At 46.9% G+C, this 22,933-nt stretch overlaps 1 protein-coding gene across 1 annotated transcript in view; it reads left to right on the forward strand.

Moving 5' to 3' along the window:
- The first annotated feature begins 2,435 nt into the window (after positions 1-2,435).
- The window catches only part of TMA16 (translation machinery associated 16 homolog), a 158,278-nt gene continuing 137,780 nt past the window's right edge, over positions 2,436-22,933 (forward strand). The window contains exon 1 of the mRNA XM_073606073.1: positions 2,436-2,578. Within this exon, the coding sequence (XP_073462174.1) occupies positions 2,456-2,578 (123 nt within the window). The 5' untranslated portion in view covers positions 2,436-2,455. The remainder of the gene's footprint in view (positions 2,579-22,933) is intronic.

A 22,933-nucleotide genomic window follows, 5' to 3' on the forward strand; every position in this document is an offset into this window, starting at 1 on the left:
CTCACACTCAGCCCCCACCCTCTTTGACAGACGCTGTCCTTGCCATTGCAACACAGTTAGAAACAACGCATAACTGCATGAACATAATTACATCAATAACAGTAGCATTTTAAACAACATAATCAGAGTACTTTCCAAGGAGTTGTTCACAGTTGGTCCCCATTGGGCAACGGATCTCACTGTCCTCCACAGAATCACTGTCAATCAACTGTCATTTTCTAATTGGGGCCACGAAGCCTTGGGTGGTTGAGGGTCAACAGGGCTAGCTATACCCCCTTCACCCAGCATTAATGGATGACATATGAAAAGCCACCAGCCTGTCCGTAATGGACTCCTCAGAATGTCTAACAGATCGCCTCCACCGCTAGCAATAAATTATCTCTTTGCAGTTCTTACTACACTATGAGGTGGCCTAGTTCTCCTTTTTAAGGTATGTTGTTTTGAGAGAGATTTGGCTTCTCTATTATTGAATCTGTAAGAAGCTGTGTATATACTGGGAACTGATTGATGACTCTTATCTGAAAGTTTAAAACTGCGTTATTTTACTATTCTTGGGGTGGTCAAATCTTTACGGTAAGAGGCTGTATTATTAGGGTGACAGGGGAGGACTCCTTCAATCTGTGTCTTACCTTTAAGCACCATAACTTATAGATTGATGAGCATCTGTGTGATCTCTATTCTTACTTGATTTTATGTGTTTGCACTTTTCCGCACCCTTGAGGTGGGATTATACGTTAATTATATTTTTCATCTCTTAACTGATAGCCCTGAAGACATATCCTCACAGGGGGGTAGGTGAGACATCCACTCGGGGACGTCTCACCTACCCCCTGTTAGGAGATGTCTTGCAGCTAGGATTGGCACGGGCAAAAGTAAAGGCTCAACATATGAGAGGACAATTTGTATGTGGGACTACCTGCCCACTTGGGACAGCACAGTCTTACCTTAACTACATATTTGAAGTTTATCTACCATCTGCCCTTACAAGTGTAGGCTTGGCCCGAGGGTGAGCCCTCCTCTTTGGCTGCACTGTGTTCAATGCACACTCCTTCCAGGGCTGGTTGCACATGATTCTCCTCCCCACCACGCTGTGGATCAGGCACTCCATGTTTCTAATTTTGGCTTGGTACCAATAGGATCCCCTGAAGAAGCTATGAGTGAAACTTGTGGTCATCCATTGGTGATGACACACTGATTTCTCTGTTTGGCCCTGCACTAGGAAGAATAGCATATATACATTTCTTTAACTTTTGAATACCTATGGGCCATCTGAACAGGTTTCTCTGTACAGCTATACATTTAGCCATTTGATACATGGGAGAATGTTGTATCTGTTTACTATGTAATCGGGAAGTGTCTGCGATCGCTGTGTCTCTTGGACACTGCGGATCTCAGATCGGGGTAAAGAGCCAATCACAGTGGCCCTTTAACTTGTGATCAGCTGTGTCCAATCACAGCTGGTCACATGTAAACAGTCTTGTCACTTATCGGCCCTGCTTTCCTCCCACAGAGACAGTGTGTGAGGAAAGGAGAGCCGCTCTGACAGGGCACAGTGAGTTCAGCATTTACACTGATAATCAGGGCACGGATCACCAGTGCAGCCCCATCTATGCAGCTTATCAGTGCCGCCTATCGGTGCTCATCAGTATCACCTATAAGTGCCGCCTCATCGGTGTAGGTTTGCAGTCCCCATCAGTGCCACCTCATCACTGCTGCTTATCAGTGCCCATCAATACCACTTATACGTGCCGCCTCCTCAGTGCAGGTTATCAGTTCCCATCAGTGCCACCTCATCACTGCCGCTTATCAGTGTCCATCAGTACCACCTATATGTGCCGCCTCGTCAGTGCAGGTTATCAATCCCCATCAGTGCCACCTCATCAGGGCACATCAGTGCCCGTCAATGCCATCTCATCACTGCCGCTTATCAGTGCCCATCAGAACCGCCTATAAGTGCTGCCTCTTCAGTGCAGGTTATCAGTCCCCATCAGTGCACATCAGCAAAAAAAGTCATTTTTCTAACAGAAACTAAGAAAAACTTTTTTTTCCTTTAAAATTGTTGGTATTTTTCGTTTTTTTAGGAAAAAAATAAAAAACCCAGTGGTGATTGAATACCACCAAAAGAAAGCTCTATGTGTTTTGAAAAAATGAAAAAATGTCATATGAGTACCATGCTGCATGACCGCACAATTGTCATTCATAGTGTGCAATGCTAAAAGGTGAACATTGGCCTGAGCAGGAAGGGGATATAAGTACCCACAATTCAGGTTAAGAAAACTGTGACATGTACATTGAGAAAAGAGCGTATCTGTATTATCTTAGAGGAGTCTAGCCTAGTATATTGAGAGAGAATTTAGAAGTGGGTTTAGCCTGTCTATTCTCCCCAGCCTTCTGTATCTGTTTATACATGTGCACAGCTGTTACTGCTTGGAAACGGCACCTTTGTGAGAGAGTCATGTTGCTGGGGGACAGTACTATAGAACGCACCGTGCTTTTTCCGGAAGTGGATTGCACGTGTGTGATACAGGGTATTGCTGGACGATTGGAATTACAGACCAGTGATTTAGCCGTCAGAATGGTGTGTATGATAAGGTTGCATTAAATTAGCGGGGTCTAATTAGAAAGGGCGGAATGAGGCTTTGTTGTGGAGTGAGATTTTAGCTTCACTGGCAGCAGATAACTAGAATAGGTACGTGAGCATTCTTTGATCTTTTGCACTGTTTAGTGATCTGTACACAACTACACCCCCCAAACAAATGTAAAAACAAATGTAAACTAAAATCTGGAAAAAAAAAAAGTTTTTCTTAGATTGGCCATACATGGTTAAATTAAGAAAGAATTTTCTTTTGAAAATCTGAAATTTAATGCGTTTTGCGATCAGATGGTGCCACCATTGATTTTGAAATTCGACCAACCAAGCCTTCAATTTCACCTTTTCTTGCACATGCGCATTTCTTTTTCGATTACATTTTTCGCACGAGTCTCCCATTTTTTATTAAAAAATCGTTCGTTTTTCAAAAAATTTCCTAAATGCTTGATTACTGAATTTCGATGGCTGCGTGAAAATCGACTGTTGCTGCAGCCCACTAATGGTGCGAAATTCGAACGTAAATTCTCAGATAAGATTTTCGAAAGAAAATTCTTTCGAAATTCGACCCATTAATGGCCTGCCTTAGTTTCTTCTCTAAAATTTTGCAAATGAGTAGTAGTTCTTCGCTGATGTGCGCCGGTGAGGCTGTGCTGACAGGCTGCACTGATTTGTCTTTGTTTATTATAACATTTTGCAAATAAGAAATCCTTCACTGATGTGCGCTGGTACGGCTGCGCTGACGGGCGGCACTGATTGTTCTTCATTTCTGTTCTAAAATTTTGCAATTGAGTAATTTTTCTTCACTGGCGTGTGCTGATGGGGCTGTGCTGACAGGCTGAGTTGATAGGTGGCGCTGACAGAGGCGTTGCTAGGGGGTGCGGTCTGCACCCAGGTGACACCCTCCCGACGGTGAGGAAAGCCCTGGTATTTTTTTTTTTTTTTTTTTTCAGCTGACCCGTTTAGCCCGCAGCCTGCTGGGCTGGAACAACAAACAGCTGCCCACAGTTAAGATACCAGGGACCGAAGACCGGTGAGCACAGCGCTGGATCCTGGGACAGCCGAGTGTCTGTTTATTAAAAGTGATCAACTTCAGGTTTTTGTAGCTGCTGACTTTTAAATTTTCAGATATATGTCTGGAGCTCCCCTTTAACCACTTCACACCCACACTGTAGCCGATAAACGGCTACAGCACAAGCCTCCAGATCCTGGGAGAAGGTCCTTCCATGAGCTGTGACAGTTAGCGGCTTCACAGCCGGCTATCCATTGCACATGAGTGAGCCGCGCTGCTCTTTGTAATGGTCCCGCTGTCTTCTGGGACCTGTGATATGGGAAAAAAAACGTGCCAAATATTGCAGAGGAAGGGGGAGGAGGAAGACAAGTGAACTTCCCCCTTTTGGGAGAATTACCCATCAGCAACAGAAATTTTATTTTAAAAGAATGTGATATTTTGATTAAGTGCATCAATTGATTATAATAAACCAGTTTTTCATATATTGATTTGATACAAAGGAATTTATCAAGTAATTGTATTGGTGCTAAAGACAGAGCGGGACATAACTAATGTGTATGTTAATCAGCATAACAATACAGGCAGTACCAGAGTTACGAATACAATAAGGACTGTAGGTTTGTTTGTAAGTGGAATTTGTTCGTAAGTCGGAACACTGCTTTTGTAAGTGTAACTTCCGCCTGTGCAGGAATTTGGGATGTTCCGAGTGCTTGTTATGTTATCTGGGGCTCTTCTGGCCATGCAGTACATGTAGTACTGCAGTGTGGGATGTCAGGTGGTGCTTGGAGGTATCCAGGACCAGCGTGGAGCACACGTGGCCGGCATTTGAGGCCGTTCGTAAGTAGGAGTCGTTCGTAACTCGGGGACTGCCTGTAATGTGACCACACTGTGATGAATTTTGTGGGCAATGCTGTATTAAGGAGCAACATGGTTCTTTTCGCTCGCAGCAGCTGTCAAATTTGAAATCGGCACGGCCCTGCAGAACTCTACCCACACAGCTACATAATTCATTCACAGAGAATTCTGAAAGAATGAACTGCAAGTCCTGTCTGTCACCACTGCAGACAGACTTGTAGTTCACAATGGAATAAAAGTGAGATCCATTGAGAGATCCTCCTGCTCTGTAACTGAAAGCTGTACAGACAGGGAGCTGAAGGAAGAATCTACAGGAGGTTGTACTTGCACCTGAGAGCCACTGATTAGAGTTATAATGCTTTGCAGGCTCATTTGCAAAAGGTGGGACAAATTATTGAAATTAGAGTTGTTTCCATACAGAAATTAGCCATGTATCAATTACAGAGTAAAGAGTCCTATCTGTTAGACTCCATTCACACAGGGGCAACTTTGGATCCGACATCAAGTCGCGCTACATGGTAAGTGAATGGATCCGTCTTAATGCACACTACTGCAGTCGCTCCGACTTCAGAAAAGGTTCCTGTACTACTTCAATCCGACTTCTAGGCGACTTGTACCTGTTGATTTCAATGGAAGTCGCCTCCAAGTCCGATCCCCGTTCATAGTGAGGCATTTTTACAGGAAAAAAAAAAAGAATTTACCCAGGAAGACCACGATATGCCAGCGCCAAGCTGGCTTGCTCATTGGGAAAGGAAAAATGTTTTTTCCTTTCCCAGTGAGCGACAAGCAATATTGACATGTGTTTGGTATGAATCATGAGGGGGAACTCCATGCCAAATTTTAAATAAAAAACCACCATGAGTTCCCCTCCAAGGGCATACCAGGCCCTTAGGTCTGGTATGGATTTTAAGGGGAACCCTCTATGCCGAAAAAAACCAGCGTGGGGGTCCCCCCCAAAATCCATACCAGACCCTTATCCAAGCACGCAGCCCGGCCGGTCAGGAAAGGGGGCAGGGACGAGCGAGCGCCCCCCCCCCCCCGAACTGTACCAGGCTGCATGCCCTCAACATGGGGGGGCGGGCACTTTGGGGCAGGGGGGCGCCCTGGGGCCTCCCCACCCCAAAGCACCTTGTCCCCATGTTGATGAGAACAAGGGCCTCTTCCCGACAACCCTGGCCGTTGGTTTCGGGGTCTGCAGGCGGGGGGCTTATCGGAATCCGGGAGCCCCCTTTAATAAGGGGCCCCCAGATCCCCTACCCCTTCGTACCCCTACCCATTCACCTGGGGGGAAAAATGTGTCAATAAAAAAACCCACTAGACAGGTTTTTAAAGTAATTTATTAGGTAGCTTCGGTGGTCTCTTCCGACCTCTCTGCTCTCTCCGGCCTCTTCTTCCGATCTCCGGTTCTTCTGCCGGGTTCCTCTGCTATCTTCTGCTCTTTTGCTGCTCTCTTGCTAGCGTTTACCCGCTCTTCTCCATCGTCTTGTTCCCTCGTCTCCTCTTCCGGTGTTGACACGACGCTCTCTTCCGCTGTAATGCCGTGTACGTGGTGCGCAACGACTTATATAGGCATGGGGCGTGGTCACCGGGTGATGTCACCCGGTGACCCTGCCCCTTATGGCGTCACAGTCCCATAATGCCCCGGGACTGTGACGTCATAAGGGGCGGGATCAGCGGATGACATCACCCGGTGACCACGCCCCATGCCTATATAAGTTGTTGCGCACCGTGCACACAGCATTACAGCGGGAGAGAGCGTTGTCAACAATTGGAAGAAGAGAAGAAGGAACAAGACGATGGAGAAGACCGGGCCAACGCTAGCAAGAGAGCGCCAAAGAGCAGAAGATAGCGGAGGAGCCTGGCAGAAGAACCGGAGACCTGGAGAAGAGGCTGGAGAGCAGGAGAAGAACCGGACAGCGGGAGAAGAGGCAGGAGAGAGCGGAGAAGTCGGAAGAGACTTTAAAAACCCATGTAGTGTGGTTTTTTTACGATGTACCCCATACTCATTCACATAGGGTGGGGCGGGATCTGGGGGCCCCCTTATTAAAGGGGGCTCCCAGATTCGGATAAGCCTGCGGACCCCGACAACCAACGGCCAGGGTTGTCGGGAAGAGGCCCTTGTCAACATGGGGACAAGGTGCTTTGGGGTGGCGATGGTCGGCCCTCTTGTGAAAGCAATCCTAGACGCTTTTACAAGCAGTGGGAGGGGATGTTCCCCTTCCCCCTCCTGCTGCTTTCCGTGCCTTTACTAGCATCTCCCGTCCCACCAGGAGTCCTGATCGAGCAGTCAGTGCTGATGCCGGCTGATTATAAAGGCAATCAAAGACTAGAACGGCCTAGAAAGACTAGAATGGACTAGAACCCAAAAGCATTGAGCTTACATCTCTTCTGGTTTTTCCGGAAGTCAATGGCACTATTTTAAAAAATGAAAAGCATTAGATCTTTGTGTGATCTAATGCTTTTAAAGGAGAAGTACAGCCAAAGCTCATATGGATCACAGCTCGTTCTGCACTCCTGTGACCCGTTTTCAGCTGGCTGAAGTCACAGAGCTGGTCCAGGCTTGGGAAAGATCATCACCATATGCGAGCCGCTGAAAGCCTGAGCTCACCGCTCCGGCCTCCTCCACAGCCCAGTGCTCCAGTGAGCGTGGGAGTGCAGAGCAGGGAGACAGTGACTGACAGTCATAGGCTCTCTGCTCACGGAGCTGTGAGAACTGAGCGATCAGCGGTGTTTGATCACTCGATTCTCACCCTTAGATCCGGCAGAGGAAGATGCAGCATCAGATTGATGCTGCATCCACCTAGGTAAGTATGATTCTACAATGAAAACATATCCATACTTCTCTTTTAAGGGCAGAGGAGGGGTCTTGGATTTTATAGGCTGTGTTTTTTTTTCTAAATTGTGACAGTGAGTTTGAGTGCTAGTTGTCACTAGAGGCGGCAGGTCGGGAAGAGGCTGCAGCAGTGGGAACATGTTGCACGTTTCACCCTAAAAACGGGTGGCACATGTAACATGTTTCCAAAGGTGAACTTATCCTTTAATTTCTTATAGGGCGGAAACAACTAATCGATTATAAAAAAATAGTTGTCAACTATTTTCATAATCGATTTAATCGGGTCAGCCGATTAGTTGAACTGCATACAGAATGCATTGTTTGTTTACATATCCGGAAATACAGTGCAGCACACATACAGCTCAGTACACTGTCGGTGTACATACATGTCAGTAAGTGCCTGAGAGCTTGTGAATGAGTGAGGAGCAATGTCTCATGGGACATGTAGTCCTGGGCAGGAAGTGAGTGGTTTGAAAAGCAAAAGTTCTTTTTACCTTGCTATGGGGCAGGCTATACTATACTTTGCAGCTTGCTATTGGGGCACTCTGAAGGCAAGAGGAGCCAGAAACATCGGTGGGGGATCCCAGAAGAGGAGAATCAGGACTGCTCTGTGCAAAACCATTTCACAGAGCAGGTAAGTATAACATGTTTGTTTTAAAAAAAATCGCTTTAAAGAGGCTGATAGATTTTTTTATAGTGTTTGTAAACCCACAAAAAAAAAAAAAACCTGCAAGACAAAGGCATAATGAGCTAGTATGCATAGCATACTAGCTCATTATGAAATACCTTAGATCAAAGCCCCCCGCAGCGGTCCCGGCACACTGCCCAGCCCAGTGACATGTCTCCTGGAGTTATTTCCGGGTATCGCGGGCTCCGGCATCGTGATTGGCCGGAGCTGCGATGACGTCACGGTAATGCCAGCTAAAGCAACGGCACGTTCCTTCAGTGTGCATGTGCCGATGGCGTCAGCACATGCTGATACAGGGGATATCTCCTAAACCAGGGATCTTCCAACTACGGCCCTCCAGCTGTTGTGGAACTACACATCCCATGAGGCAGTGTAAAACTCTGACATTCACAGACATGACTAGGCATGATGGAAATTGTAGTTCCTGAACAACTGGAGGGCCGTAGTTTGAAGACCCCTGTCCTAAACCGTGCAGGTTTAGGTGATATTAACGGTAGCTACAGGTAAGCGTTATTATAGGCTTTCCTGTAGTGAAAAGTGGTTTGTAAGACCCCTTTCACACTGAGCCGTCCCGGGCGTCAGCGGTACTATTTTTAGCGACGCTTTACCGTCATTTTAGCGGTGCGATTTTAACCCCCGCTAGCGGCCGAAAAGGGGTTAAATCCGCCCGCAAAACTTTACATATTAACTAAATTATATACCACACTTTTTTTAAGATCAATATCTGATTAATTCAAAACAAGAAATCAGCCAACAAATCGATTATGAAAATAATCATTCGTTACAGCCATAGTTTGTTAGTCAAATCTATCTGAATATGTTAGTACATCTAACACTACTTTCCCCAGTTTGATAATGCACTGAATTATATAAAATGTTTGCTTCTGTAAGAATTTATATAGATGTCTGTGACCAGAGTTCCACTTTAAAGAGCCTTAACCCCCACAGTGTGGGTAGGCTTTACTGCACAGGTATTTTTATTTTTTTTTGCTCGGAATAGGACTTTAATATTCATTTTGTTGCTCAAGGAGGCATAGTCCTCTGCGGTAACACAGACTGGCTCCTTACATTTAGTGAACTCTGATCTATATAGGCAGAATTTATTCCTGAACTTTTGGAGTGTAGATTTATGTTGATCTAAATTAGCTGGTGATGAAACAACTGCATATACAATAATGCAAAATTGACACTGGACATCTGTATTTATTTAGAGTCAAAACTCTGCAGACAGGGTGAAGGATGTGGCGTGTATGTGTCCTGTTTAAATTGAATATGTAAGATCAATACGTTGCATTTGCCCAAGGCAACAACATGTCCATCAATTGTAAAGATGTAAATCTCTGTGTACTATTTGTCAGGAATTTCTGGATGTTGCTGGCTGTACTAAAGCAAGCACCAGGTATGAAAACTTAGGATGTCTAGTAACAAGGTCATCATCTGCCATTCATCCTGTAAGACATCCGCACAGAGTGCATACATTGAATTGATTTAACCCTTTGTCTGTGCTTTTTGCTCTCTGCTGGGTACTTGAAAATCATTATGCTTTCTGCGTGACATTTAGTCCTTGCCAAAGGTGAAATTATTCTGTTTAACTGGATTTAACAGCTTAAATGTATGGCTGACCGAAATATGTAACATTTGTTTTCTCCACTAATCCCATAGATACATGTGTACATACATGTGATGGCTGTTGTTGATTTCCTTATGTGTGCTATTTATACATTTCAGTGGGAAATGCTAAAAAAACATGAGATTATAGTGGTGAAGGAATATCACTAATGGTATGTATGCTATACAGCTAGTTTCTGGCAGCTTCCTTCTTAAAGGCTAAATTGTCAAAAGTAATAATAATCCAAATGGTATAGTTCGGCTAGGGAAATGATGGACAGAATTATATTTGTCTTAGCCCTTTAGGCTTTCTTCTTTTATCTCCCTTCCAGTGTGCTACTCCTTCTATAAGTCTGATATCTTATACCTTAAAGGGACAGGCTGGTCAAAATTGAAAAGTAAACCATGAAGTGCAGACAAGGAACACAACTTTCCTGTTTTAGTATGGAGAGTTTTCTCAGAGTCGCCAATCAGATTACATCTTTCTGACCATGTTTCACGTTGCACCCATATTTAACACAGTCGGTCTGCAGACCTGCCCCCTTACAAAATCTGGCATTTCTGTTGCCATATTTGAATTTGGTGTGGTTGTGCAAGGCTCTATTTATTCAAAGAGATCTGTGAATAAAAAAAAACTAAAGTCCCATCTGCCACTGTGGCAGAGTGACTGTAGTTCTCAGTAGAGCACAAGTGCAGTGGTGTCATCCCTCTTGTAGTCCATTAACCCCCCTGGCGGTATTCCCGAGTCTGGCTCGGGGTGGATTTTACATACCAAAAGCGGTATCCCCGAGCCAGACTCGGGCTTGCATCGCAGGATCCAGGAAGAGATTACTTACCTTGTCCCCTGGTTCCTGCGATGTCTCCCCGCTGTGATCGGCGAGCCGCTGTGTCTCGCTCGATTCACAGTGCCGAGCTCCGTTCCCTGCGAGTGTTGCGACGCACGGGGACGGAGTTCGGCGGTAAATTCAAAAGTGAAACACATAGTATAGATACAGCATACTGTAATCTTACAGATTACAGTACTGTATCAAATAACTACACATCCCCTTTGTCCCTAGTGGTCTGCCCAGTGTCCTGCATGCAGTTTTATATATATAAAACTGTTCTTTCTGCCAGGAAACTGGAGATTGTCCATAGCAACCAAAACTGTCTCTTTACATCAAAAGTGGTTTTAGACCAGCTAGAAAAAAGCGATAATAAATTATAATCACTTGCAGAATTGAGCGATAGATCCGTCATCAAACACTAAAAGTAATAAAAGCTAAAATTCTGCAACTGAGCAAATTTCAGTGTTTTTGATTTGATTACATTATTATATAATTTTTATTATTATTATATTATTATGTGTTTTAATTATTTATAGTTATTTATTATATTATAATTTTTTTATTTCGTTTTTCAAACTTTATCATACCCGGGATGTCTACTAGACTCTTGTTTGGACAGATTTAAGTGAACTATTCCTAAGAATTACAGGCCTACAATATAAAACGCCAAATTTCTGTGCAAAATAATTGTACCGCTTTCAGCACCTAAAATCTGAAATAATCATACCGCCAGGGAGGTTAATGCTTCCTCAAGCTCAGTAGGTGAAGGCCACTTCCTCTGTACAGACCTGAGCTGGAAGAAGAGTATTCAAGAGCCAGAGCATTGATCACAGTGCTTTGCAGGCTTCAGCTGCATGGGTGCTGGTTGCTGGATGCATTGTGGTGTGGGGGACACCTAGGTATCATTCCACTAGAGCCAGAAGGAGCAATTGAAGAGTGTGCCCTTTGCCTGGAGGAAGTCATATAGAGCTCCCAGTGGGATCCCTTTCTGCTTATGGGATACCTGTCCTGCCCAGACTGGCAGGGTAGGTGGTTAGCAGTGACAATACTGTTAAAGGATAGGTTCACTTTTTAAAAAAAAAAAAATAAATGCACTTATTCCCCATTCATCTTTCAGGACAGCACCATAGAGAGAGACACCGGCTCCTCCCCTCTTAGGAAACACCGCCTTCCAATTCAATATTTAAATCTCATCCTCCCAACGGCCCCTCAGTTCAGGTGTTTCCTCCGGTGGGGAGACACTGCTTGGGAACCGTGGCGGATCAGTCAGGGAGACTGAAGCCAAAGATTTTGTGTGAGGAAGAGGGGGAGTCGGGTCTCTCTAGCTCTTTCCCTCTACTATTGTTTGTTCAGTTAGGTAAAGGCTGGGGAAGCCATACTTACCTGTTTTTAAAACTGAATTGGCGCGCCTCAGCCTCTCTTGGGGAAGGAGACAGCTGAGGAGGTCCGTGTTTCTTCTGCCCAGGGGGGCGCTGTGGGAAGTGCCTGAGTCTCTCCTGCTTGTTCAAGCAGCCAGCGTTTGAAGCTCTATGGCCGGGTCGGATGACGGGTGACGTCAGTTCCGGCGAGGGCGGGCACTTCCGACGATTCCGCGTCTTCCGGTTCCGGACGCGGGGAAAGAAAACGGACCGAGCGTTCGGCTGGTGCGACCCTCTTGCTTTGCTGTAGAGTCAGCTGTCGGGGGAAACGATCGACCACCATCCTCAGCGGACATGTCTGAGACAGAGGTCTCTAGAACTGCTCCAGGAGACAGTAGCACCAGCCATGCTAAGGTAAGTGGAACCCTGGGGTGGTGTTCCCTTACCTAAATCCCGATAGCTTCACGGGTGTTCTCCCCTCACTGGTGGTCGGGGGGGAAGGGGAGTGTGTCTGGGACCCTGGTGGTGGTTGGTCCTGGGGGGGGCACTCCTGGTGGTCCTCTGTAAAAGCACTGGTAGGATTGGGCATTTATGGTGACTCTCTCTCTTTCTTTTTCAGAAAGCCACAGAGAAAAGCAAGTCGCCTCGTGGTTCAAAGAAAAAAATGCCCCTCTTGTAGAGTTAGTATGGGGGAATCCTGGACCAAGGCACTTTGCAAGGAGTGCATTGATGGATTAGTCAGGGAACAGGCAGCAGAACAGGGTACAGATCTTGCTGCATCCGTCAAAGAGCTTTCTAGCACCTTTCAGTCCTTTAAGGCACTCTTTGCTAGCTTCCAGTTGCCGCAAGCCCAAAGCAGTCCTTTACCAGTGCAGCAGAGTGTTACACCTAGCCCAGTGGATACTCCCTCTGTTAGTGGAGAGAGACCAGGGGGCTTCAGAGTGGAAATTGAGGAGGAGCCAGATAGCACCGCTTCAGATTCTCAAAGGGAATCGGATGTGGAGGAGGTGGATGGGGAATCCACAAAAACCTCTCGCTATAAGCTTTCCCTGGACGAAGTGGAGGAGCTCTTGGGAGCTATTCACACCACTTTGGGAATTCAGGAAGAAAAGAAGGTGTTATCGCTCCATGACCAAATGTACAAAGGTCTTGGGGAACAAAAAAGGAAGGATTTCCCAGTCCATGATGTATTGGTTGAGGCCATAAAGAATGAATGGAAAGATCCTGAGAGAAAACCTTTCTTTTCAAGGGCTTTGAAGCGAAGGTTTCCTTTTTCAGAAGGGGAGTCTCTAGTCTGGAATAAGACCCCTAGGCTGGATGCTGCTTTTTCTCAGGTTTCCAGGCAAACAGATCTGGCCTTCGAGGACATGGGGGTTCTTGCAGACCCCATGGACAGAAGGATGGACTCTCTCTTAAAGAAGTCCTGGGATTCGTCACAGGGAAACCTTAAGCCTGCCATGGCGGTCACAGTAGTGGCCCGCAATATGGAATATTGGCTTACGCAGATAAAGGCGCATATTGAGGCAGGAACGCCAAAAGAGACTATTTTGGCTTCCTTTCCCATGCTACTTAAGGGTGTAGCGTATATTGCGGACGCTTCCGCCGAATCAGTGCGCATGTCCGCAAGGTCTTCAGCCCTCACTAATTCGGCTCGAAGGGCCCTATGGCTTAAGACGTGGCAAGGAGACAGCGCGTCTAAAGTTAAACTCTGTGGAATTCCCCTCACAGGAGATCTCTTGTTTTGGCCCAGGTTTAGAGACCGTTTTAGACCGGACGGCCGATAAGAAAAAGGCCTTTCCCATTAAAAAGAAGTTTGGGGAGCAGGCTAAAAGAAAGTTTCGCCCTCAGAGAAAGTTTGAAACCCCAAAAGGAGAGCGGCAGAAAAAAGCTTGGGGGCAGAAGGTCAAGGGGCGGGGAGGGGCGATTTTTCGCCCTCCTGAACAGCCCAAGAAGACCCAATGACGGGGTAACCACGGTGGGAGGAAGATTGGGGGCCTTCCTCCCACAATGGGAGATGATCACCTCCAACCAGTTTGTGTTAGGGATCATAAGAAGAGGTTACCAGCTAGAGTTCTCAGAACCTCCTCAGCACAGACTTCTAGTCACCGAGCTGCCAAAGTGTGCAGAGAAAGCGTCAGCTCTTCTATCCTCCCTACAGGAGTTAGAGGAACAAGAGGTGATAGTGAGGGTTCCTGTAGAGGAGATAGGCAGAGGCTTTTACTCCCACATTTTTGTGGTCCGCAAGCCTTCGGGAAAATTCAGGCTTATCATGAATCTGAAGCCTCTGAATGTCTCAATTACCTACAGGAAATTCCGGATGGATTCTGTCTATTCGGTGAAAGCGCTTCTTCCCCCAAATTGCTTCATGGCGTCAATAGAGTTAAAGGACGCTTATCTGCACATTCCAGTCGCAGAAAGTTACCAGAGGTTTCTCAGACTGGCGGTGAAAACTGGGGAAGGAACGTTTCATCTACAGTTCAAAGCACTCCCCTTTGGACTATCCTCTTCCCCCCGCATCTTCACCAAAGTGATGGTGGAGGTCCTGGCTTTCTTGCGGCTCAGAGGCATCTCTGTAGTCGCGTACCTGGACGACCTACTCCTGTTTGCTCCTTCCCCGGAGCAGTTGTACCAGGATCTTCAGGTAGCAAGAGACAGCTTAGAAAACCTGGGATGGCTCTTGAACCTGGAAAAATCCAGTTTGGTTCCGGCCCAAAAGATCACCTTCCTGGGCTATGTACTGGATTCGACAAAACAAAAAGTGTTCCTTCCAGCAGAAAAAATCCAGAAGGTGGACAGAGCAATATTACTGCTCCAGGGCAGCAGTCAGATCTCAGTAAGGAAAGCAATGTCAGCACTGGGCTTACTGACTTCCACGCTTCCGGCAGTTCAGTGGGCAGGGCTGCACTTTCGCCCCCTACAGCTGTTTATTCTGAGTGTCTGGGACCACAGTCCAGCATCTCTGGACTCCCTTATATCTGTGCCAAGTCAGGTCAAAAGGTCCCTCTGGTGGTGGAGGAAAGGGTCCAATCTCTCACAGGGCCTGGAGTGGGTTCTTCCAGTGTCCAGAACGGTTACGACCGATGCGAGCGGCACAGGGTGGGGAGCACACCTAGATTCCCAGATGATGCAAGGCACCTGGGAAAAAGAAGACGCAAAGAAGTCCTCGAACTGGAGGGAACTGAGAGCAATAGAGTTGGCTCTCAGAGCTTTTCAGAGAGAACTCCTGGGGCAGCATGTGAGGGTCCGTTCGGACAACTCATCAGCAGTGGCCTACATCAACAGGCAAGGGGGAACCAGGAGCAGATCCTTGTGGGGTCTGGCAGAATCCATCCTCAGGTGGGCCGAAGGGAGCATTCTCTCTCTCTCTGCAATACATCTGAAGGGGGAGCAGAACCACGTAGCAGATTTTCTGAGCAGAAAAATGCTGAAGGAAGGCGACTGGGTCTTGAACCAGGACATCTTCGAGATGATTGCTCGGAAGTGGGGGGTCCCCTCCGTGGATCTCTTCGCCTCAAAGGCGAATACGAAAGCTCGTCTGTTCTTTTCCTTAAACAGATGGGACGGAGCAGCCGGGGTGGATGCACTAGCTCAGAGCTGGCGTTTCTCAAAGTGTTATGCCTTCCCCCCTCCCGTAATGATTCCAGCAGTTCTGAGAAAATTTCGGTCAGAAGACACAACCCTCATTCTGATCGCACCACACTGGCCAAGGAGGCCGTGGTTCTCCCTCTTGAAGAGTCTGACAGTGGAGCCTCCCTGGATTCTGCCTATCCGGGAGGATCTTCTCTCTCAGGGTCCAATCTGTTGCCCTCAGGTGGAGCGATGGAACCGCGCAGCGTGGCTACTGAGGAAGAATTGCTAAGGGGCAAAGGTTTCTCGGATCGGCTAGTGACAACTCTCCTAAATTGCAGGAAAAGAGAGACGCAAGCCATTTACCTAAAGGTGTGGAAACGCTTTAACAGTTGGTGCACAGAAAGCTCCTTCGATGTACGAAGTTCTGTAGCAGTATTAGAGTTTCTGCAGGCAGGAGCGGACAAAGGATTAGCCCTTAGCACCTTGAAAGGACAAGTATCGGCACTAAGCGTTTTCCTGGAAAAGCCACTAGCTATAGATCCTTGGGTAGCTAGGTTTTTTTAGAGCTTTAGGCAGACAGAGGCCTGTTAAAAGTTCCCCATTCCCAGTGTGGGATCTTTCCTTAGTTTTACAGTCTCTTACAGGGGATCCTTTTGAGCCATTGGAATCCTGTACCTTGAAGTTGATCACCCTCAAAACTGTGTTTTTGGTGGCGATCACCACAGCAAGGAGAGTAAGTGAACTCGAAGCCCTTTCTATTAGGGCGCCTTTTTTTCAGGTTTTTCCGGACCGTTTGATTTTTAAAACGGATCCGGCCTTTTTACCAAAAGTGGCCTCTAGTTTTCATAGGGACCAGGAAATTATTTTACCTACCTTCTGTTCGAATCCTGTGAGGGAACAGGAGCATATTTTTCACAAACTGGACGTTAGAAGGTGCGTCCTTCAGTACTTAGTACAAAACAGTTTAGGAAATCCGATTCTTTTTTTGTATTGTTTTCAGGGGCTAGGAAAGGGTTCAAAGCCTCTAGACGATCAATAGCCAGATGGTTAAGGTTGGCCATTAGCCAGGCCTATGTAATCCGGGGTTTGGAGCCCCCGGAGGGTATTAAAGCACATTCCACCAGGGCAGTGGCAACTTCTCAAGCAGAGTGGGCTGGTGCTTCTCCGGAGCAGATCTGTAGAGCAGCAACGTGGTCCAGTTTTTCCACGTTTGTGAAGCATTACAGATTGGACCTGCTGTCAGCCAAAGACCAAGCCTTTGGGCGTAAGGTGCTGCAGGCAGTAGTCCCTCCCTAAGGTAAGGTGCTCGCTTATCCTCTCTATGGTGCTGTCCTGAAAGATGAATGGGGAAAAACGGAGTTACTTACCGGTAACATCCTTTTCCAGGAATCTTTCAGGACAGCACTAGTACCCACCCAGGTTTTTGATTGTCTATGAGAACTCATCACATGAGAACGTCAGGTAAGATAAAGATTTGTATGACGTATTCTTGTGTCTCCCCAGCTGGCCGGAGGAACTCGTGAAGAACTGAGGGGCCGTTGGGAGGATGAGATTTAAATATTGAATTGGAAGGCGGTGTTTCCTAAGAGGGGAGGAGCCGGTGTCTCTCTCTATGGTGCTGTCCTGAAAGATTCCTGGAAAAGGATGTTACCGGTAAGTAACTCCGTTTTTTTTGCAGGTAAAGTGTGTATTTATTATTTTTTGTTGCAGGAGCCTGAAAAGCATTGCACCAGTGATCAGCAGATCGCTGATGCCATGCAGGTCTCCTGCAGGCCTGTCAGTGGAGACCATACGGGTAAGCCGATACTCCCTGACTGTAACATTCAATGAACTACAACAGTGCTCCACAGTTCATTGAGAACTACAAGCCGACAGCCGCTAAGGATGTCAGGACTTGTAGTTCATTTAGACATACAGAGCTGTGTGTCTGAATGATGCAGCCGTGTGGGGGCAGAGCCCCACACAGCCACGCTGCTTTCAATAACTGACAGCTAGTACGGGGAGAAGTTTCACAGGGAGGGAGGGCAGCAGGCGGAGGGAGGGCGGCGGCTGCAGCACTAGGAGCATGTTACACATTCCACCCTAAAATCTGGTGGAACATGTAACATGTTCCCAAAGGAACTTATCCTTTAAACCTTGTTCTCAATAAAAGCTCTTTCACACGGGCGAAATGATTGGGTCCACCTGTCCATTTTTCAGGCGGACCTGATCAGACCATCCATTACCCTCCATGGAGCGGCTGTTTACATCCGACTGTCATTCTATCTGATCCTATCCACTAAAAACAGGCGGATTCGTTCCCGATCTGTCTGGCAGTCTGATGTAAATAGACAAGCGGTCTGTTTACTTCTGTTCGCCCATAGAGGATAGCGGGCTGTGTCCATGTCCACACTGCATAAGCGGAGTGGACATTGACCTGTCTTCTGTCTGCTCATAAGACAGCACCCTCGCTGAGCAGACCGATTCTCTGGCAGAGTCTGCCTGTGTGAAAGAGCCTTAAATGTCAGGATACTGCTGCACAGGGTAACAACACTGCAGTTTATTTATTGTAGATAAAATAGCCATGAATCCCCAGCTGACAACAGTAATGAGTCATGGTTGTTAAGGATGGCAGTGGGCAGATGTAAAAATTTATGTGAACAGAACTAAAAACAGATGTAAACTGAATCCGTTTTTTCGTTGAAAAATTAGTCAATGAATGACTCCCATGTGAAAGGAGCCTGATGGGGAATTTTACAATGCTAACTCCAGTACTGCCTCTCCTTGGGGAGATTTACTCTGTTTCTGTCATGTCTTCCAGATAAGAAGTTTTGGATAGTGTGGGCAAGGGTCAGAAACTATTAAACATTTAAGCTGCTTTCACACTGCTCAGTTGCAAAAACGCAGTAAGAACACATATGCTTTTTTGCCGTGGTTTTGCCACATTTTTGCATTTGCACCGCTGAAAAAATGACGTGACTCAAAAATTGCACCAAAAAGGCAACCGTGAATGCATTTTTTATGCGTTTTCCATTAATTTCAATGGACACCAAACATGCTCCAAAAATGCAGCATTTAGGACTTTAACACAACTGAACTGCAACTGACTGCTGTGAAGAGTTCCATAGGATTTGAACTGTAAAGTTTTTTTTTTTTTTTTTTTTTAATAAAATAAACAAAGGGCAAACAACCACAACCAATCTGAAACTACTTATTCTGACTATTCTAAACTAAATTAAAGCTATTCTAAAGTCTAAATGTTTTTTTACCCTAAAGTGATTGTAAAGCTTTACATTTTTATAATTAAAATAATAAACATGTCATACTTGCCTGCTCTATGCAATGGTTTTGCACAGAGCAGTCCTGGTCCTCCACTTTTCGAGTCCCCCGCCGGCGCTCTTGGCTCCAGGCTCCACCACCCATGAGTGCCCCCATAGCAAGCCACTTACCATGGGGCACTTTTGCGTGCTCGCTACCAAGCCCCACTCTGTGTGTCCATAAGACACACAGAGCGAGGCTCAGCCACGCTCCCTTGTCAGTGGCTCTGATTGACAGCAGTGGGAGCCAATGGCCAACTTGTGTTTACAAGTTAAAATCATTTTTTTGCTAGAAAATTACTTAGAACCCCCAAACATTATATATATACATATATATTTTTTCGAACACCTTAGAGAATAAAATGGCGGTTGTTGCAATACTTTGTCACACCGTATTTGCAGAGCGGTCTTGCAAGCACACTTTTTTGGGAAAAAATACACTTTTTTGAATTAAAAAATAAGACAGCAGTAAAGTTAGCCCAATTTTTATTTATGTTGTGAAAGTTAATGTTACGCCGAGTAAATTGATACCCAACATGTCACACTTCAAAATTGCGCCCGCTTGTGGAATGGCGAGAAACTTTTACCCTTAAAAATCTCCATACAGGTTACCAGTTTTAAATTTCAGAGGGGGTCTAGTGCTAGAATTATTGCTCTCGCTCTAACAATCGCGGCAATACCTTACGTGTGTGGTTTGAACACTGTTTTCATATGTGGGCGCTACTCAAGTATGCGTTCACTTCCTAGTAATGTAAACATCCCTTGTAATAGAAAAAATGACAGGACCTCTTAAATATGAGATCTGGGGTCAAAAAGACCTCAGATCTCAAATGTACACTAAAATGCAAAAAAAAAAAAAAAAAAAAAATTCTTCTTTTTTAGAGCATTCGGCGGAAGTGACGTTTGACGTTGCTTCCGCCCTCCAATCCTATGGAGCCGAGTGGGGGCCATCTTTCCCTCACTCGGCATCCAGGCAGTGAGGGGAGCGGACGTGATTGTCTCCGCCGCTACCGACGGCTCCGGAGTGCGGCGGGAGGGGGGCACTCTCCCGCCACCGATAAGTGATCTCGCAGCGAATGCGCCACAGAGACCACTTTTATCCTAAAGAGAAACGCACGCCGTTCCTGAAAATACCGGGGTTATGGCAGCTAGCTGCTGTCACCACAACGGTATTTAGCGTCAAAATAGCGATGTACGGGTACGGCAATCTGCATGAAATGGTTAATTGACTAAAATCTCCAGTACATTTTAGTCGACTAAAATCGAATGGGCTTAGTTAAACTGTAATGCATTATTTAACCACTTGCCGACCGCCTAACGTATATATACGTCGGCAGAATGGCACGGGCAGGCAGAATCACGTACCTGTACGTGATCTGCCTCCCGCGGGCGGGGGGTCCGATCGGACCCCCCCCCGGTGCCACCGGCGGTCGGCATCTGACTAGGAGCGTCGGGAGGCGAGGGGGAGACCATCCGATCGTGGCCCCCCCCTCGCGATCGCTCCCAGCCAATAGGAATCCTCCCCTGCCTGTGTGTAGTTTCACACAGGCAGAGGATGTGATGTCATCTCTCCTCGGTCTGGCAGTTTCCGTCCCAGCGCCGAGGAGAGAAGACATGTAAGTGCACACAACACACACACACACAGTAGAACATGCCAGGCATACCTTACACCCCCGATCCCCCCCCCGATCACCCCCCCCCCCTGTCACAAACTGACATTAGCAGTATTTTTTTTTTTTTTTTCTGATTACTGCATAGTGTCAGTTTGTGACAGTTACAGTGTTAGGGCAGTGAATATTACCCCCCTTTAGGTCTAGGATACCCCCCTAACCCCCCCTAATAAAGTTTTAACCCCTTGATCACCCCCTGTCACCAGTGTCACTAAGCGATCATTTTTCTGATCGCTGTATTAGTGTCGCTGGTGACGCTAGTTAGGAACGTAAATATTTAGGTTCGCCGTCAGCGTTTTATAGCGTCAGGGACCCCCATATACTATCTAATAAAGGTTTTAACCCCTTGATTGCCCCCTAGTTAACCCTTTCACCACTGATCACCGTATAACTGTTACGAGTGACGCTGGTTAGTTCGTTTATTTTTTATAGTGTCAGGGCACCTGCCGTTTATTACCGAATAAAGGTTTAGCCCCCTGATCGCCCGGTGGTGATATGCGTCGCCCCAGGCAGCGTCAGATTAGCGCCAGTACCGCTAACACCCACGCACGCAGCATACGCCTCCCTTAGTGGTATAGTATCTGTACGGATCAATATCTGATCCAATCAGATCTATACTAGCGTCCCCAGCAGTTTAGGGTTCCCGAAAACGCAGTGTTAGCGGGATCAGCCCAGATACCTGCTAGCACCTGCGTTTTGCCCCTCCGCCCGGCCCACCCAAGTGCAGTATCGATCGATCACTGTCACTTACAAAACACTAAACGCATAACTGCAGCGTTCGCATAGTCAGGCCTGATCCCTGCGATCGCTAACAGTTTTTTTGGTAACGTTTTGGTGAACTGGCAAGCACCAGCCCCAGGCAGCGTCAGGTTAGTGCCAGTAGCGCTAACACCCACGCACGCAGCATACGCCTCCCTTAGTGCTATAGTATCTGATCGGATCAATATCTGATCCGATCAGATCTATACTAGCGTCCCCAGCAGTTTAGGGTTCCCACAAACGCAGTGTTAGCGGGATCAGCCCAGATACCTGCTAGCACCTGCGTTTTGCCCCTCCGCCCGGCCCAGCCCAGCCCACCCAAGTGCAGTATCGATCGATCACTGACACTTACAAAACACTAAACGCATAACTGCAGCGTTCGCAGAGTCAGGCCTGATTCCTGCGATCGCTAACAGTTTTTTTGGTAGCGTTTTGGTGAACTGGCAAGCACCAGCCCCAGGCAGCGTCAGGTTAGCACCAGTACCGCTAACACCCACGCACGCAGCATACGCCTCCCTTAGTGGTATAGTATCTGAACTGATCAATATCTGATCCGATCAGATCTATACTAGCGTCCCCAGCAGTTTAGGGTTCCCACAAACGCAGTGTTAGCGGGATCAGCCCAGATACCTGCTAGCACCTGCGTTTTGCCCCTCCGCCCGGCCCAGCCCAGCCCACCCAAGTGCAGTATCGATCGATCACTGACACTTACAAAACACTAAACGCATAACTGCAGCGTTCGCAGAGTCAGGCCTGATTCCTGCGATCGCTAACAGTTTTTTTGGTAGCGTTTTGGTGAACTGGCAAGCACCAGCCCCAGGCAGCGTCAGGTTAGCACCAGTACCGCTAACACCCACGCACGCAGCATACGCCTCCCTTAGTGGTATAGTATCTGAACTGATCAATATCTGATCCGATCAGATCTATACTAGCGTCCCCAGCAGTTTAGGGTTCCCACAAACGCAGTGTTAGCGGGATCAGCCCAGATACCTGCTAGCACCTGCGTTTTGCCCCTCCGCCCGGCCCAGCCCAGCCCACCCAAGTGCAGTATCGATCGATCACTGACACTTACAAAACACTAAACGCATAACTGCAGCGTTCGCAGAGTCAGGCCTGATCCCTGCGATCGCTAACAGTTTTTTTGGTAGCGTTTTGGTGAACTGGCAAGCACCAGCGGCCTAGTACACCCCGGTCGTAGTCAAACCAGCACTGCAGTAACACTTGGTGACGTGGCTAGTCCCATAAGTGCAGTTCAAGCTGGTGAGGTGGCAAGCACAAGTAGTGTCCCACTGCCACCAAGAAGACAAACACAGGCCCGTCGTGCCCATAGTGCCCTTCCTGCTGCATTCGCCAATCCTAATTGGGAACCCACCGCTTCTGCAGCGCCCGTACTTCCCCCATTCACATCCCCAACCAAATGCAGTCGGCTGCATGAGAGGCATTTTCTTTATGTCCTCCCGAGTACCCCTACCCAACGAACCCCCAAAAAAGATGTTGTGTCTGCAGCAAACGCGGATATAGACGTGACACCCGCTATTATTGTCCTTCCTGTCCTGACAATCCTGGTCTTTGCATTGGTGAATGTTTTGAACGCTACCATACAATAGTTGAGTATTAGCGTAGGGTACAGCATTGCACAGACTAGGGCACACTTTCACAGGGTCTCCCAAGATGCCATCGCATTTTGAGAGACCCGAACCTGGAACCGGTTACAGTTATAAAAGTTAGTTACAAAAAAAAGTGTAAAAAAAAAAAAAAAAAAAACATACAAAAATATAAAATAAAAAAAAAATAGTTGTCGTTTTATTGTTCTTTCTCTCTCTATTCTCTCTCTCTATTGTTCTGTTCTTTTTTACTGTATTCTATTCTG

This window comes from Aquarana catesbeiana, linkage group LG01 (assembly GCF_042186555.1).
Source record: "Aquarana catesbeiana isolate 2022-GZ linkage group LG01, ASM4218655v1, whole genome shotgun sequence".
Lineage (NCBI taxonomy): Eukaryota > Metazoa > Chordata > Amphibia > Anura > Ranidae > Aquarana > Aquarana catesbeiana.